The sequence below is a fragment of the Anolis sagrei genome, chromosome 2 (assembly GCF_037176765.1).
Source record: "Anolis sagrei isolate rAnoSag1 chromosome 2, rAnoSag1.mat, whole genome shotgun sequence".
Lineage (NCBI taxonomy): Eukaryota > Metazoa > Chordata > Lepidosauria > Squamata > Dactyloidae > Anolis > Anolis sagrei.
Genome location: NC_090022.1, coordinates 93,866,391 through 93,883,987, shown reverse-complemented (window position 1 = coordinate 93,883,987; position 17,597 = coordinate 93,866,391). Strand labels below are relative to the sequence as shown.

General features: G+C 38.4%; 1 protein-coding gene across 4 annotated transcripts in view; it reads left to right on the top strand.

Moving 5' to 3' along the window:
* FNIP1 (folliculin interacting protein 1) overlaps positions 1-15,798 on the top strand; it is a 117,753-nt gene extending 101,955 nt beyond the window's left edge. For 3 of the 4 annotated variants that reach the window (XM_060765253.2, XM_060765252.2, XM_060765254.2), the window contains 7 exons: positions 1,770-1,916; positions 3,689-3,858; positions 4,771-6,205; positions 6,809-6,977; positions 8,865-9,062; positions 10,285-10,400; positions 11,194-15,798. In XM_060765253.2, the coding sequence (XP_060621236.2) occupies positions 1,770-1,916; positions 3,689-3,858; positions 4,771-6,205; positions 6,809-6,977; positions 8,865-9,062; positions 10,285-10,400; positions 11,194-11,272 (2,314 nt within the window). In that variant the 3' untranslated portion in view covers positions 11,273-15,798. Of the gene's footprint in view, positions 1-1,769; positions 1,917-3,688; positions 3,859-4,770; positions 6,206-6,808; positions 6,978-8,864; positions 9,063-10,284; positions 10,401-11,193 lie in introns of those variants that run through there. The other variant, XM_060765255.2, reaches the window with a different exon arrangement.
* Positions 15,799-17,597: the final 1,799 nt, after the last annotated feature.

Sequence of the window (17,597 nt, the reverse complement as noted above, 5' to 3'; positions counted from 1 at the left end):
TTCTGAATTCTGACAACATCGTACCATTTTGCTTTACGTCCTCTGTCTTTCACTGGCTGTGTTTTCTCAGCCTCCAGTATAATGCTGTGTGGCAGTCTGGTGAATTCCCTGTTACATCCCAAACAGTCTATATTTAAACACACAGACACAAAACCAAACCACAAACATCCAGTGTTCTCATGCAGCCACACTACGTAGCCTCATTTGACTTACAGTGAATTGTGACCAGCACTGTTTTAGCACTCTCCCATTGGGGGTGGGGGGGGGGGTGTTGGGGGAGAAGCACCCTATCTCTTGTCTGTCTTGAACAGAATAGAAGTGAATCCAGTAAACAGCTTTTATATTACAAATGGCATGAGCTGCTAATATGGCAAAGGCATCTTTATAAGAAATCTGAACATTTAAATAATCTTATTTATTTTAAAAACAGCCAAGGGAGTTTGGAAAAGTAACCTGTAAGACATTATAGTTTCAAACTGAAAAGCATGTACTTCTAGGACAGTGGTTCTCAACCTTTGGGTCCCCAGATGTTTTGGCCTTCAACTCCCAGAAATCCTAACAGCTGGTAAACTAGCTGGGATATCTGGTCAAAATACCTGGGGACCCACAGGTTGAGAACCACTGTTCTAAGAACTAGCAAGAGACTCTTTGCTCTTTTCACGCTATTTATCATTTACTTCCCTTCCTTGATTAAGACATTAACACAGCCACTGTTTTTTCAAATATGTTCCCAGCACTTGTTATTCACAGATATGCTGCCACTGGGTATGGATGATCATGCTGCTAGAAAATGTAGGCACTTCCCACTGTTAACACTGTGAATTTGTCAAACTTATTTTGACAAGGCATGGCCTGAATCACAATTTTGTGGCAGCAGGTTCAATTAATTAATATGTTTGTAGGGAGAAAGAGGTTTTGCTCAGTAACATTTCACCTGCTTAATGTTCAGAAGGCTCCACCTTCAGTTCCTCATTAAGTTGCTTAGCCAGTGATCCTGGAGGGGCTGCTGGTGCTGAGAGTGGATCACGCTGGAGTATATAGACAAATAATTTGACCTGGTATACTGTAGCTTCCTACAATTGTATAAATGGTATGTTTATCTTCTATTACTGTATCAATTTCATTATTCCCTAGCAATAGGAGGAGGATTTCTCTCCGTCCACTTTTTCCACATTCTTCTTACTTATGAGAATATTTTAGTACTGGTCAGAATTTTAATACAAAATGTCTTTTATTCAAGATGTCTGGACTTGTAATCATACTGACAGTTGTACACACTAGAATGAAACTGAATCGCCTGAGTGGTGACATGAATTGTCTCAGTCTTTTTTGGAAAAGTTTAGCAAGTGATTCACACAATATTCTAGAAATGTTTTAAAGTGAAAGAAAGTTTTATGCTTTTCAGTATAAGAAAAGAGTAAAATGAGAAGTTAGTATCTTATAGAATGGAGGAAGAGGTAAGAATTTTGATCGACATTAAGGGCTGACACGTTAGATAGTAATAGTAGAATAAATACTGAATACTAATATGGATACTACAACAAATACAAAATACGAAGCCCGCAACCTGCTGTTAAAAGTTTTCACACCCTGCTTGAATAGCAGTTAGTATCATCAGCACGTCACCTGTGGATATATCATGATTTTCCCTGGGAACATAGTGTATTCTTTAGTTACTAATAAAATGGCTACTTGCCTGGAATAACTGGCCATTGGATGAGTATGTCGTATCATTGTGGTGACCTGGTCTTCTATTTCTTTTAATTTAGAACAACCATTTGTAACCTCTACACCATGCCACGGATTGCAGAACCTGTTTGGCTCACCATGATGTCAGGAATGCCTGAGAAAAACCAGCTCTGCCATCGTTTTATGAAGGAATTTACTTTCCTAATGGAACAAGCCTCCAAGAACCAGTAAATGCATTCCTGACTTTTTCCTCTTTTGGTTTCTTTAATATTACAGCATTAAAGTTCACCACGATAATTTGCTGGAGAATGAAGCATAGCTGGCTTTAAAATAAAAACCGGTGACAGCCTGATACTTTCTTCCTTTTAATCCTATGAAGGTCACAAGGAAAAGGATGAAAGTGTATGGCAAAGAAGGGGGATGTGGATGGGGAAAATGTTTTTGTATTTTGTGGAATCACCTTTCAAACCCAAGAAACAAAAGAAGCTATTATAGGTTGAGCATCCCATTTCCATAGGTTTAGTTTTTATATATATATACATACACACACACACACACACACTATATATATACCAGGCATGAGCAAACTTCGGCCTTCCAGGTGTTTTGGACTTCAATGCCCACAATTCCTAACAGTTGGTAGGCTGTTAGGAATTGTGGGAGTTGATGTTCAAAACACTTGGAGGGCCGAAGTTTGCCCATGCCTGGTATATAATGTATCTATTATATATTTTATAAGAGCTTCTGGTGGCGCAATGGGTTAAACCCTTGTGCCAGCATGACTGAAGACCGACAGGTCGGAGGTTAGAATCCAGGGAGAGCGTGGATGAGCTCCCTCTGTCAGCTCCAGTTCCCCATGCACAAGGATGGTAAAACATCAAATCATCCAGGTGTCCCCTGGGCAACATCCTTGCAGATGGCCAGTTCTCTCACACCAGAAGCGACTTGCAGTTTCTCAATATATATAATATTGTTATATAAAATAGAATAGGATTTAAAAATATTTTTATAATTTTTGTAATATCTGTATTATAGCATATAAAATTATATATAGCACACATGTTTTTTTCCTTTATAAGTTTAAACCGGCACTGTGACAGATTGAAAGAATATGCCATATGTCCAAATCTTTGATAGTGTACTGTTTTAAGTGCAAAATAAATTCAGTCTTATCTTCTATTATTATTGAGAGGCTTCTTGGAAACATTTCATCCTTTCAGTATTAAAGTGCATTCTTTAACAACATCATTTAATATAGATATATTTGGTTTTTTAGAAAATAGAAAACGCAAACTTAAGGCCTCACGTTAAGCCTTTGAGCTCTCTGACAGAATGTGACAGATGTGCTTGACAAAAAAGACAAATTTGAGACTAACTGCCAAACTGTATAAGTGCCAGAACTCCAAACAATATTGAAACCAGATTCTACAAGGTTACCAGCTGGCTATCTCCAGATGTTAACTATGTCTCCTTAGTAATTATTGATTCAATAGTAATAAAATCATTACAGTGCCATACAGTGGCCAGATTTCAAGGAACTCATTCTAGATTGCTACCTCAAGTTTTGGCACAGGAAAGCTTACCTGCTGTGAGACTAAGAAAGTTCAAATCTAACTTTTTTTTTATTTTTTCCTCCTTAGTCTAAACAGTGAGCCGCATAAGGTGCCAGGTTTTTAAAAGTTGTAGATACTGTTCGAATTGTTCACAAATGCAACACTGCAAATTTAAGATAAGTTACAGACTGATCAAGAATCGTATTGAAAGGACTGAGTGCAGTTGAAGTTCCTGCATACGCAGCAAGCACATTTCTACCATTGCACATGTCGCCTTTTCCAAATGGACAAAACAGTTTCATTGAGCATGAGAATTGTAGGATGTGAGAGATCTCATCCTCTGGTTTATCAGCCCCAACTTCTCATCTACAACAAAGAGATTGTTTGGTGCATAATGAGATTCTTGTTATAGATGTGAATGAAGAAAACAAATCTCCTTCTTTCAGATTTTTACCAGCGCTTCTGACTGCAATTTTGACAAACCATCTGGCTTGGGTGCCCACGGTCATGCCAAATGGCCAGCCACCAATCCGAATCTTTCTAGAAAAACATTCATCGCAGAGTGTAGACATGTTGGCCAAGTCTCATCCATACAATCCACTGTGGGCACAATTAGGTATGACTGGTATTCCTCTTGCTCAAAAATCAGTATCTGTATACTTCCTTTTTCTTTTGTGACTTATCTTGTCTTTTCCCCTCTCACTCATAGTTTTGAATGAAAATGTTTCATTCTAAACTACTTTCCTTTTCTGAAAGTAGAGCTATGTCCTTAAAGTACTTAATTATGGTCCTTACATGTTTGTTAAGAGAGGGGCATCGGAATTTGGTTGGAGGGAGCAGAGCTCTGGTTCATTTTCAGCTTATCCTAGTTTAAAAAGTATTACAACTATGTACACCTACTCTTTTATCTATGTAATAGATTTTTGAAGAGTCTTTTGGCCACCATTATGGTTTAAAGGCACCAGATCCCATCTGATCTTTGGAAGCTAAGCAGGATCAACCCTGGTTAGTACTTGGATGGGAAGCCACCGACGAATGCCAGGTGCTGTAGGCTATATTTCAGAGGAAAGAATGGGCAAAAACACATTTGAGTATCCCTTGCTTAAGAAAACCCTATGATGTTCATTAGGTCACCTTAAGTTGACAGGCGACTTGAAGGCACATATGCACTCACAAACATGGATTCTCAGGATCAATTTATGTAATATAATGTTTAAAACCTGACCAGAAGTAAGTCCTGTTACATTCAGGAAGACTTAGATTGCAGTCTTCATTATGCATCAACTTGGCAAAAAGTCAAATGGACAGGGACAATCTTTGTTAGTGTCTCATGACTTCAAGTCCTGTGTTTAGAGTGTGACCTGGTTAATTGTTATTTTAAATGCAAGAGGACTACTGAATGTTTCTGCCCATAAAACTTTGCTCATATAGCTATCCATCTCAGCAAAATATTACAAGATATTAAACTCTTTTCATGTGTTATATGGTGTGTATATAAACATTATTCTTTTATGTTCTTGCTCTGTAGGAGATCTGTACGGAGCTATTGGGTCACCTGTAAGGCTAGCAAAAACAATAGTGGTTGGCAAAAGACAAGATCTTGTGCAGCGTTTGCTTTATTTCCTAACTTACTTCATCAGATGTTCTGAACTTCAGGAGACACACCTTCTGGAAAATGGAGAAGATGAAGCAATAGTGATGCCTGGTACAGTTATCACCACCACATTAGAAAAGGGGGAAGTAGAGGAATCTGAATATGTACTGGTCACAATGCATAAAAACAGAGGCAGTTTGCCCTTCCAAGGGTCTGAAGAAATGAGAGCATCTAACTGCAGCTGCAAGGACTGCAAGGGCCCTCTTAACCCTAGTCAGAGTACAGAAGGTGCTTCAGGACAAGAGAGAGAAGAATTGCAGAGCACCCCTAAGAGGGGGGCGGAAGTGGAGGCTGCTTCAGGTGAATGCAAAGCATCACCTGCTGACTTCCAAGAAAGGCCAGCTGATGTGAAGCATTGCAAAGACCCCATGAGTTCTTGCTTGGATGTAAAGTTGGAGAGAGTGGTCTTCACAGGCTCAGCCTCAGCAGAAACCTGTTTATTGGCAGAATCTAGACTACAGCCAGAAGGTGGATCATGGAAGAGCGACGCCTCTCTGGATTCTGACAATCAGTCCGTGGAAGCGGTGAGATCAACAAGTATCATGGTAGAGAAGAAGCCACCTGATAAAATTTCATCTGAAGCAATTCCTTGTGGCACAGCTGAAGCTCAAACAAAGGTGACTTTCCTCATTGGGGATTCCATGTCACCTGATTCAGACATTGAGATCCGAAGTCAAGCAGCAGTGGAACAAATGACCAGGCATAGCAACCAGCTGGACAACCAAGAAAGAGGGTCTACTGATGAGAACTGTGAAGCAAAACAAAATCATGAGGACCAAAAAACAGATGAGAATACAAATAAAGAGTTCCCTCAGGTTGCCATTAAGCTCCAGAACTGGAATCCTTACAATGAAGAAGGTGCTAGTCTGCTTGAAGAATATTTTACTGAGGAAGCCTCAGTTGAAACCAGGACTATTGATGATATTCCAGTGAAAGCACCAACAGACATTCTAGATCCAAACAGTAGCTTAGAATTTCCCCCCAAACTCTGTACAAAGAACAACAAGCCCCCTAGTGAATTTTGTAAGTTTATGGACTCTGTTCGTCAAGAGACTTGCAAGAACTGTTTTGCAGAGCAGGACCAAAGAGAGAAAATCTCTGTGTTTGTCCCCCATGGGGACAGAGAGAGCTTAGAAAAAAAGGCTGACCCCGGAGTAGACTGGGACATTCCACGAAACGAGAGTTCGGATAGTGCCCTTGGGGACAGTGAAAGTGAAGACACAGGGCACGATGCAGCCAGGACAAGAAGGAACTATTATGGGTCAGAGCAAGAAGAATGGGCTGAGGAAGAAGACATACCTTTTCCTGGGTAGGTCTTTCCTAATGAAATTTGCACTTGGACAAATCTAAATTATTTGCTAAATTTCACTACAAAAAGGTGGCCTTGGAGATAGTAGGTAGATATAGCTCCTGCATGTTTGTGTGCACCCACACATGAGTGCTCATACAATGAATACTAGGGGAAAGCAGTATGGAGAAAATATTGTCTTATTCTCATGCAAATGGCCCAGCATTGATTATTTCAAGTGGACCTTTCCAAAGGCAGTGCAATGCAGCAGAGTACAATATTCAACCAAGCTGCATAAGTCTGTACCTTTCAAGGAGCTCTAGATACCTTTCACATGTTATGGGGTGCACTGCTTCTTTTAGAAATGCTACTAAAAGAAAGGGGGAGAATATAGCTTTATGAAGATTAATTTCAGGACTGCTTCATGTAATTTCCTTCCCCTGTGTACTTTATACTGGTGTCAACAGAAATTGTCTTTGAAGTCATATTTTAATGACTAAGTCCCAGCGGAGTCAGTGGGGACGTGTGTATGTGAATTGTGCAGTAGTTTGCACACTGTGGTGACTCACTGAAGAAATCAGTGCTAGTTGTAGTATACATGCCCATGTTATACCTTTCTTTCAGGTCAAAATTAATTGAAGTGAACTCTGTCCAGCCCAGTATTGCCAATTTTGGAAGGTCCTTGCTAGGTGGCTACTGTTCATCTTACGTACCTGACTTTGTTTTGCAAGGCGTAGGAAATGATGAGAAACTGAGACACTGTTTGATGTCAGATTTGTCGCATGCTGTGCAGGTAATTTAAACTCTATCCAAGAGATGAAATTTATCTTTGACCATCAAGATCCAAAGGAATTATTTCTAAATCCTGCTGAAATAAACAGGTCTGTGAGGGGTGCAAAATAATTTTAGTTTTCACAGACTTCATCCAAGACAAAGGTTTGAAATGCTTATTCATTTTACAAAGCCAGTTTTGCTTATGAATGTGGAAACTAATTTTCCATGTTAGGGTCATTATTTGATACAAAAGTGTCACAACCAGATTTTGGGGAAATATCAGCAGCCTGCTTACTACGTTTCCCAACAGTTGTAGTACAAAGGATGACAACCAGTGATAGATTTGATTGGGACTGCAATATTGTGAAATCTTAAAATACAGTTGTACACATTCAGAAAAATCTGTTTGACATGTCATTGATATAATCAGAACAAACAATAATAATCTCCTTGTATCCCATTGAATCTTAATCACTCTCTATGAATTGTGGCTGATACATTTAGGGTGCTTTTCCCCATTGCCACACAGATTTCTGTATCTTTAACTCCTTTTCGCTTAGTGTAAGCCACCTCTCATTCTTAGGTTTCATGATAGTTACCAGATCTAATTTGCTTTATAACACTATTATTTATTCAAGTCATAAGCTAAACAAATACTCCTAAAAGCTTTTTTAAAACAATATCATTAAAATCATAATGGTATTAGGTTCTTACTGGGATGGAAGATTTAAGATTATGATGTTGCTGCCATTAAGGACATGCAGCGTATAATGAAAAAAGTAAAATAGATGCAACTTTCAAAATTGTGGCTTTTTGTGACCAACTAGTGCTAATTCTTGTCCTAAATTTTTCCAGTGTTACAGTGGCCTTTAGATCAGAATTAGTCAAAATAAGGAATACAACATTTTAGGCTATTTCTACTATAAATATTCTTACCAAAAATGGAAAGTTTATCCTATTAGACTACGATTGAACTTCAAATATCCAGATTGGCCAGAGATACTACAGATACAGGGATGATGAACACAGCATACAATAATTTTGATGACTCCGGGAATTGTGCAGTTATTTGAGTTGCTGGGACAAAGTCTAAATGATTCACATTTCATCTGCTTTAAAAACATTGTAAGAATATAACCCAAAAAATTCTAGAAAAACTTTGAAATGTGTGTCCTTTGCTCCCTCTGCTGGTCTTTTCATATATGTTAGGTATATGCCTGTTACCATATTGTTCAGCAATATTAATGCTTGGAATCTTAACTACCACGTAAAGTTCTCCTGCTCATGATGCCGTGCCTTAGCAAGGTAACTTATAAAATAGACTAACTGGCAGAGTTAGGGAAGTCACTTGTAAGATGTTTGCAGCTTGCCAGTTCTTACCTGAATCACAGGCAAAGTTGCAATGCTTATTTTTTGCTAACAGAATAGTTTTAATTAAATTTGTTATGTCTCCATTTATCATAGATTTACATAGACAAAATGTGCACACATATGCATTCAAAGAACTTGGCTGAGATTCAGACACTCCTTGAGGCGTACCTTAAGGCTTGTTCATATCAATGGTTTTTTTTATCAGTTTCTTTGAACAGCAGGCTCCGTGCCATATCATAAATGACTTTTGAAATTCTTGTCAGTTCAAAAGATAGGTTGCATGTGGCATCTGGAGTGCTGTTCCAGAAGAACAAGTCTAAAGATGTCTTGGGTATGCAGACTAATTATACATTTTTGGGATCCTGGCTCATTGCTAGCTTTTCTCTTTTTTTCATGGAGCTATCAGTTTGCTCAGAGAACAGGATTAAGATCTACCTATCTCAAAACTGATATTTGTGTGCTGATTTCTTGCTATTGATGTTCAGAAATAAGATTTTTTTGTACCCATTTTGATATGCTTCTCTTTGCCTTTCAGCATCCCGTTCTGGATGAGCCGATCGCAGAAGCTGTTTGCATTATCGCAGATATAGATAAATGGACAGTGCAAGTGGCCAGTAGTCAGAGACGAATCATGGATAATAAACTTGGGAAAGATGTGCTAGTCTCTAATCTTGTCTCCAACCTGCTTCATTCCACTCTTCAGCTTTATAAGCATAATTTATCCCCCAATTTTGTAAGTATTTTGGATAATCCAAATGATATCAAAGATATTAGAGTTACCACTGTGAAAGGAATCCAACAGTGCCTTAAATCTGTTCCCCAAGCAAAATGCATCATTATATAGAGTGTATAGGTCCTTTGGTATTTATGTAAACTTATCTCCATGTGAAATGTTATTACACATACAACCTGTTTCAAAATTTCTGTTGCTTCACTAACAAACTACAAGATCCTTCCTTACAACTGCAGTGGAAAGCTGCTTGAAAAGAATGTATTCACATTTCATTTTGGAATTTCACCCTCCAGTCCTGAAATTACAAATCCAGGTTCTTTATCATATTTGAAAGTATGCATTTATAAACTCTAGGTTGTACATTTACAGTTCTCAGTAGTATAATGGCCATAGCTGAAACATTGCATCATCTTTCAATGTGTTGTGTATTAATAATGGATTAAATATGATACAGAATAAATGAAATTTATTATAGAAGTACTGCAGGCATTCAGGTTAGCTTGTTACAATTTGCAGTTAATAACATCAAAAGTGTATAGCAACAATTCAGTGTTGGCTTTTTATTTCCAATTATTGAAATGTTCAGGACAAATTAAAGTTTGATGGAGAAACAAAACATTTCAAGGAGTTACTTCTCCCTTCTTGGTCACCTGTTAATAGCTGTTTCCTTCAATCTCCATCTTTACCTCTTGGAAACATTTTTTAAAATCACATAGATCACTGGCTTGTCCAAGAGACATACTAAGAAGACATTATGTTGGCAATTACATTTGGCTACATGATGGAATCACAAAATGAATCATAATGAGGGCATGCTTGCTATTCTTTCAAATGCTTTTTGCTTCCTTTCAAATACTTTGCTGGTCCTCCTAACACGTCCTCCTTGCTGTTTCAACATTGTTAACTGACTAATACGATAAATGTCTGAGTTAGATGCATGATGTAATTTTTATATTGTAGCAACATCTGATCATAAATATTAAGTACCTTTTATTTTTTAAGGAAATGAGATGGCTTGGACCCATGTTCAAATAAATCCTCCTGCTACTTGGAGACAACTCCTCCCCTAATATATATTTTGCCTGAACGAAACATTGTCCAGATATTTATCCTGACATGCTTAACAAAACCCTTGTGGTTGGACAGATACCAGAATTCATTTTATTTTTGCTTAAGATGCCCTTGTTTCTGTGTTTATTTGTCCTCTTCTCCTTTCCCCCAGTGTGTAATGCACCTGGAAGATCGGTTGCAGGAGCTGTATTTCAAGAGCAAGATGTTGTCAGAGTATCTCAAAGGCCAAATGCGGGTTCATGTGAAGGAGCTGGGAGTGGTCCTTGGGTAAGGTTTTTATTGAAGATGGTTCCCTTAGTCTTCTTCACTTCTGTGTCTTATTCTGAATACATGTCCTGTTGTAACAGATGCTGTTATGGAGCTATTTGTGTGCCAGCTGCCGCCACCACCTCTGGGCTCACCTGACTAATTTCATCATTAGATATTATTATAAAAAGCAACCTTTTTATTTTGAGCCTGTCTTGCTCCTTCCATAAGAGTCAGGCTATGTTATAGCATTTTTCAAATCACAGACAGTTTTGCATTCACACCCTGCTGTTTGCTAGTCTTCCACATTTCCATATCAATAGAATAATACATGGATCATTATCAGATTTGGAGTGATAAAGAGCACTATTATTCCTCATTTTATGTTTCCTTTCCTATTAGGAATTTTATTTATGCACATCTATTTTTAAAAATGCATTCTGAATTTAATCCCAAGACCCTAATATAAAATCCAGAAGGGATATATAGATATAGACAGATATATATAAATGGATCTGTCCATATTGCTTCCCCAGGCAGTTGGAAACGATTAAATATTTAATAGTGTGAACCTGTCATCAGACTGGTCCAAGGGGGCTCAGTCATGGTTATATATCCAATAAATAAGCATGCCATGTAGTAACAGAAATATAAATGATTACCGAAATAAATTTGTAATGTGAGACAGAAGTTCAAAGTGTCTTTGAAATATACGACTACTGATGCTTTGATAACAAAGTTAAAATGTTGCACTATACTAATGAGCTTCAGAGCCCTTGTGAACCTACCTTGAAATTGTTTGTCTTTCTTTTAGGATTGAATCTAGTGACCTACCATTACTGGCAGCTGTAGCAAGCACCCACTCTCCATACGTTGCCCAAATTCTTCTTTAAAATACCAAAGGGCAACAGACAGTAACCTTCCTTTTACAAAACGGAAGGCAAAGAAGGAGACATGAAGCAGCCTTGTCCCGGCTTTTTCTTGCCCGCAGGCAAAGGAACAACTTGCTGGCTTGACTGTGTGCCTCTCCAACGGAATGCCTAATGTGCAAACAAATGGCGTTGTGTCCGCCTTCCTTCCTTGCCCGCTCATTAAAAGAAAAGAAAACAGAAAATAGAAAATCAGATCAGAGGGTGATATTGCTAAGGAAGACACTGGAGCTTTGGAAGGCTGTGAAATGGCTTGGATAATTCCTGCTAGTGGATGCAGCTACAAGTTGTTAAATTGCAGGATTACCAGGGGGAGGAACTGTTGCATAAACCTACAGAGTGCTAATGCTGTTTATACAAGAGAACGGAACCAGCTGGCTACTTGGTACCAACCAGGAGAGCATTGAAAGTGCATAATTCTAAGGTTGCAGCTAGTTGTAATAATTTTGACTATTTCTGCATTAAATTTAGATGCTGTAGAGCAGTTGTTTTTCCCCTGGGGAGGAAAAACAATTTTAAGGCAAGTATGAGATTGAGAAGTAGTCTGACAACAACACTTGGCTCAGAAATCAATTAGTAGAGACTCATTTATGGAGAAAGATGAGTACAATCTGAGAAGCATCCAATTTCTCCCAAGTTTGGGAATGTAACAAGGATTACGCTTTGATGTTTATCCCCCACTAGTATTATTGTCTTAAGGACCCCAGAAAACATATTTTGGCTTCTTGGTGGAGTTAGCAAGTAAAATAAGGGGCAGGGTTTCTTTCTACTTAATGATCATATAAAAGATGAGGTTTCAGCATGTTAAGCTTATACAAAAAGCTGCAGAAAATCCTTCTTTTACACAACCGTTAAAGTAACAGGAGCCTTGGCACTTATTTTGTTTGGCAACCCTACTTAGTACTTTTTTTCCCTTAAAAACTCACAAAAATACCTTCACTTTGATTTTGTCCCATTTGGAGAGAATAGAAGAATGGCCATCATGATACATTAAAGTCCCATTGGTTTCTGTAGGGTTCAAGATGCTTACATTTGACAGATTTTGGATAGTTACTATGAAGCAAGGAACACCTATACCTAAGATCCACAAGTGGGTAATTGTTTTGAAAAAAACATTGCCCTTCATTACCAGGCATGAAGGTGGATTTCCCTCCTCATACCATTGTTTAAACAGTTGTATTTAAATATTTTAGGCATTCTGTCTCGACAGACATCACTTTTTCTAACCAAATTATTAATTGCAAACTTGTGGATATTTACTCAAAAATAAATGCAACTGAATGAAACAGAATTCTCTTCAAAATAAAGTGTAAATCCTATCTAGAGCAGACATATTGAAATCAATTGAATTTTTTAGGCCTGGCTAATTTTAACCCCATGATTTCAGTAAATCTACTTAGATTTTGGATAAACACCGGATTTAGCCCTGAATGTGTTTAGGATTGCAAAGTGACATATAAGAAGGAAAGTTATATTTTTCTTCCTACTATGCCTTATCACCATTTCCCCCTAATTAAATGATAAAAGATATCTGATCAATTACAACAAACACATAATGGTGAATAGATGATATTTTGAGCAAGATTTTCTACCTCACATGAAATAACAGGACACTGCATTAAAAGGGTTTGCTTCTTTTCTGTTGGATTACTAAATATGTATTTGTTATAATTCCTTTCATGTTTAATTTTCTGGACTCCATACATAATCACACTATGAAAATCAAGGATATATATTCCTTAATTTACTAAATATTACACCTATCATGCTGGATATTTCTCAGGGCTGATTCAGACCTTTTACTTTTTTGAGAGATGGCCACATGCTTGCGACTCTTGCTGCTTTTCTGGGTGGACTACAATTGTCTTTTCTCCTTGCTTTTGCTGGAACAAACACTGTACTTTCACCATTACTGGATGTGGTGAAATGCCATTCTCCTGCTCTTGGCGAATACCATCATTGCTTCTGAACTCTACTGTAGCTCCCATTGGTCTGACATCAGCAATGAGGGAAAAGGGCACCCTGTCTTCCACCTGTCACTGTCCATGTTTTTGAAGCATTTTACATCACTCTTTTCATGTGAAGGAGCTCAGAACAACCTTTTAGATTAACAACGTGCAGCTGTCATTTCAGACATTTTTATGGCCTCCTCCATGAAGGATGGATGCTTCCTCTATATGGTACTAGACATACTCTACCATTTGAATTTTCATGCTTTAACAAACGAAAAGGCTAGTTCCCTCACTGCCCCAATTAGCAATAAATCTCCCTGCTCCCCAATTCAGTGAACACTTGACATCCAATCGGTGCAGAACGGAGGCTAATGTAATGGGAGTCATATCAGGGCAGCTATCGAGGCTCCTCCCTCTGCCTCAGCAGAGCTTGAAGAAGTTCCTTTTTTGGTCCTTGGGTATGCTAGCTAGTGGAATCTGAATGCTGTGGTCCCAAAAAATAACTTTCCCAACTCTGTACCCTTGATCAATCTGCCTCATTCCTCCCCAAATAGCATGCACATGCACACACAGACCTCTGTTGTTGTTTTTTTTTCCCTTTTTTATGGAATTTCCAAATGACATGATGAGGCTTCCACTGTTGCAAATAGAATCCATGCCTTCAGCTTCTCAGTATTTCCTACTGTACCTGTCTTATTGAGTTTAAATTGTATGGGCAAAAAGCTCTGCAAATGATGGTCTGTTTAAGGAAATAGAATTGAACTTGGGTTTGTAGTACATGGTCTTGATCAGGAGACCTTTATATGCAGAAGGCTTTTTTGCCACGTATGTGTGTGAGAGAGAGAGGAAGGGAGAGAGGAAGTGCACCCTATAAGCAGATGGGCTTCTTCTAGCTTCTCAAGGTGACAGCAGAGCTGTTATACTGTGTTGTAGAGGTATACTCGTTTACATCTTAAGATGAGAAGCTTCTTGTTAACGAGGCATAGATTACCAGAATTTTACCCATAGAATTGTCCTCAAATGACAAGCATTTACATTTTAAAACTAAGTTAAGGCTTGAATTTGAACAATGTGGCTTCAAGGCTTGTCTAAACAAAGCGCTGACAATAAAACAAAGAACAAAAGAGCATGGGCCAATGATACCTGAGAATGATGGAATTCGCAGTCTAATGCATCTGAACTAATGCATCTGAACTATAGCATGTTAGAGTAGGCACTCTTGGAGCTCAGATGAAGCCATCCTACACTCTCAATTGCTCAGCTATTTATCACTTCGTCTGTTTAAATTAGAGATTATTCTGGATGACATATTCAGGGCCAAATAGTACAAGATGTTGGCAGACCCACTTCTAGAAATGGTTGAGAGATTGAGTCTGGTATATGGATGCAAGACATTTGCTCCACTACTAAACAATACATACTCCCCATCAAGGTAATTTACTCCAGGATTTGTGCAGATATTGCTTGGTTCCAAGGTGGCTGAAGGGAAGGCATGTAGGTCAGTCGCCTTCAGTTCTCCTTTATCCCACCTATTGCCTGTCCATTTCTGTGCTTGTAGAACAAGTTTGTGAGCTGGTGCTATGTTACTGAAGTTCTGAAACCTGACTAGTGATCATCTACATGGTCGCTGTTAAAGTTTCAGCTGCACCATTCAGGCTGCTTCCATGGAGAGTTCAGAAGACCTGATGTTTCAGGCCTCCACTCTTGACATTTGTTGGCAAGCATGCTGAGTCATAGGATCAGAAATGCAACTTGATGATTATTGGTAATCCAAGTGGTAATAAGCCATATTGGTAGCTCCTTTAATGCCTCCAAAAGTTTGGGATAATGAAATGCTACCTATCTCCTCCCAGCATCTGGTTCATTTGAGATTATGGGGGGAAATGCTGTTAATGCTCGTTCTAATGATATTGTTGGAATGGTTACTTTGCAGAAGACATTGTAGCATGAGGGCATGCTTTCCTGTGACTGATAATTTGTTTATGGTACGTCTAAAATCAAGGTACTACATGCATCTATTTGTCTGAATCTTCTTCTTCTTTTTTTTTAAAAAAGGGAACTGTAACAGCACTATAGTGTTGACCTCTTAATGTATCTTGCTTTTCAGTCCCATGTATATACAAAACTAATCCTTTTTGATTTTTGCAATGTTCCCAGCATCCATTGATATGTCTTAATTTTAAGGCTGAAAATGTTGAAGTGTATTGCACATACTAACACATTTCCCACTGCAGCTTGTCAATACAGGGCTGCTAAAAACAATAAAAAGGGGAAATCCAAAGCAAGATTTTAAATTTTGCATTTTTAAAATCCCTATTTGTTAAAATAGATGTTTCAGAAGGGTTGTGTTTGTTTTGTTTTTGGTCTCCAATAAATTATGTAGATAGTGGTATGTGTAATATGCTGGGCAAAATGTACATACTTGTTATCTTCTGTGTTTTTGTACATATATATTTCCCAAAATGTGCACTTGTATTATAATAACCATTCCCAATTTTAGGGGAACTTTGTGCAATAAATACAATATTGTCCATTTAATTGCTAGTATGTTGTGCCTTATTTGCTCTGTGTGACAAAAAGAAACAAATCTATGAAGCTGCTTCAGATCTAGCTCTAGGAGTCATCTAGCATTTTGTGGTATATTTTTCCTTCTTTAGTAGAACACTTTCATAGTCACTTTCAGTCCGCATATCCACATCAGAAGTGATATTCATAAAGTAGGGTGTGTTCCTTATGAAGTCCAAAGTCCTTGTGTTCCCTGTTTTAGTCAAACTAGAGTCCTTTGGATTTTATAATTCTCATGCCTGTGTGCAGGAGGCCTCCATCACTGGCCTCATTTCCAAGACTCTCAAAATCTCCCACTTGTTTTTGAAGGCCTTGTGAATAAGGGCTTTGTTGGGAAGCTACTGCCTATTCGTTAGACCAAGTTTGCCTGTTGGCCATTCTAAGTGGGCAGCAGAATGCCCGTCAGGCAATCGGAAGTCACGCATTACATTTAACAACAAATCTTTTATTGCAATGCACATCTTCAAAATTGAGGTATGCATTGCAATCAATGCCGTGTTATACTCTAGTAAATATGGGGTAATAACATTGTTAGAATAGTTGTATTTAGACTTATATAAATTTAGAGATTCATATTTATAGGGGCTTAACAATTGAAAATGATTTAAAAAATCTACCTCTTAAGCCACCCAGCTCCCAAACTGAAGGATTTCTAAGGCCCTGCAGATTGGACTGCAACGTTTCCTGGTTGCAGGAGGCCCTGATGCAACTGAGAGAAGCAGTTGCATGAGGCCCCAAGAGTCTCCAAATTGCCTCAATGTGCTCCACAATCAGGAGAGTATCCAAACACCATTATCCAGAGCCCTGATCTGCAGCACCTTAGAATGCCTTCTGCTGGGGCTTAAAGAGGTTGGTTCTTGAGGAGTTGCAGCATCTGATGATGAAACACAACTTAGTGATGCAGGTTCTCATTTGTTGAGTTGCTCGTCACACAGATTGTGATTCTATCTCTATGAAGGGAAAGCTTCCTTTCATAAAGATAGAATCCTAAGCATAGTTTCTTTTTTCTCCAACTGACTTTTCTGCTCTTAGAGTTCAAGCTCAAGATCTTAAGGTACAATCTATAAATCTCACACAATCATCCACCCACTGCTGACCTTCTTAAATAAGCAGGGGCAATAATATTGTAATGAAGGTGTTCTTCCGAAGGTCCCCTGCAGTGCCCCACTGCTGATGAGCTGTGCATGCCACATTGCTTGGCCTCTGCCCTTGATGCCCTCAGAGGTGGTAGAATTTTTTTTGCAATACCAGCATTGAAGAAACAACCAGCCAGCATCTGTTGGTGGACAACAAAGCATTTTGGGATCAGTTTTCAAAGAAATAGGTATGTTAGCCTGTCACAGCATAAAGGTGAAAGAAGGGGGGGGGGAGTACATCTGTATATGTCTTCATGTTACCTGCCAATTTGTTGTGATCCCATTAATTTCATAGAATTTTCTTAGGCAAGGACTAGTCAGAGCTAGTTTTTCCAGTTCCTTTTTCTGAAATATTGCCTATCAATCAACTGGTATTCCTTGGTAATCTCCCATACACATCCTAAACAAAGCTGACTCTGCTTAGCTTTCAAGCTCAGACAAGATGTGTTGCCTTTGGAGAATTTAGGCTCCAGAAGGAATCTAGCAGTACTTTTTAAAGGACTGCTGGTTTATTTTAACATGAAATTTCTATCTGCTATTTCAGTTACAAAGATAAAGCAACACTATACATAAATGGATATATTCTTTCCACTGTGCATGTAACAAGTGAATTCTTCCCAACAAAGCTTCTGATTG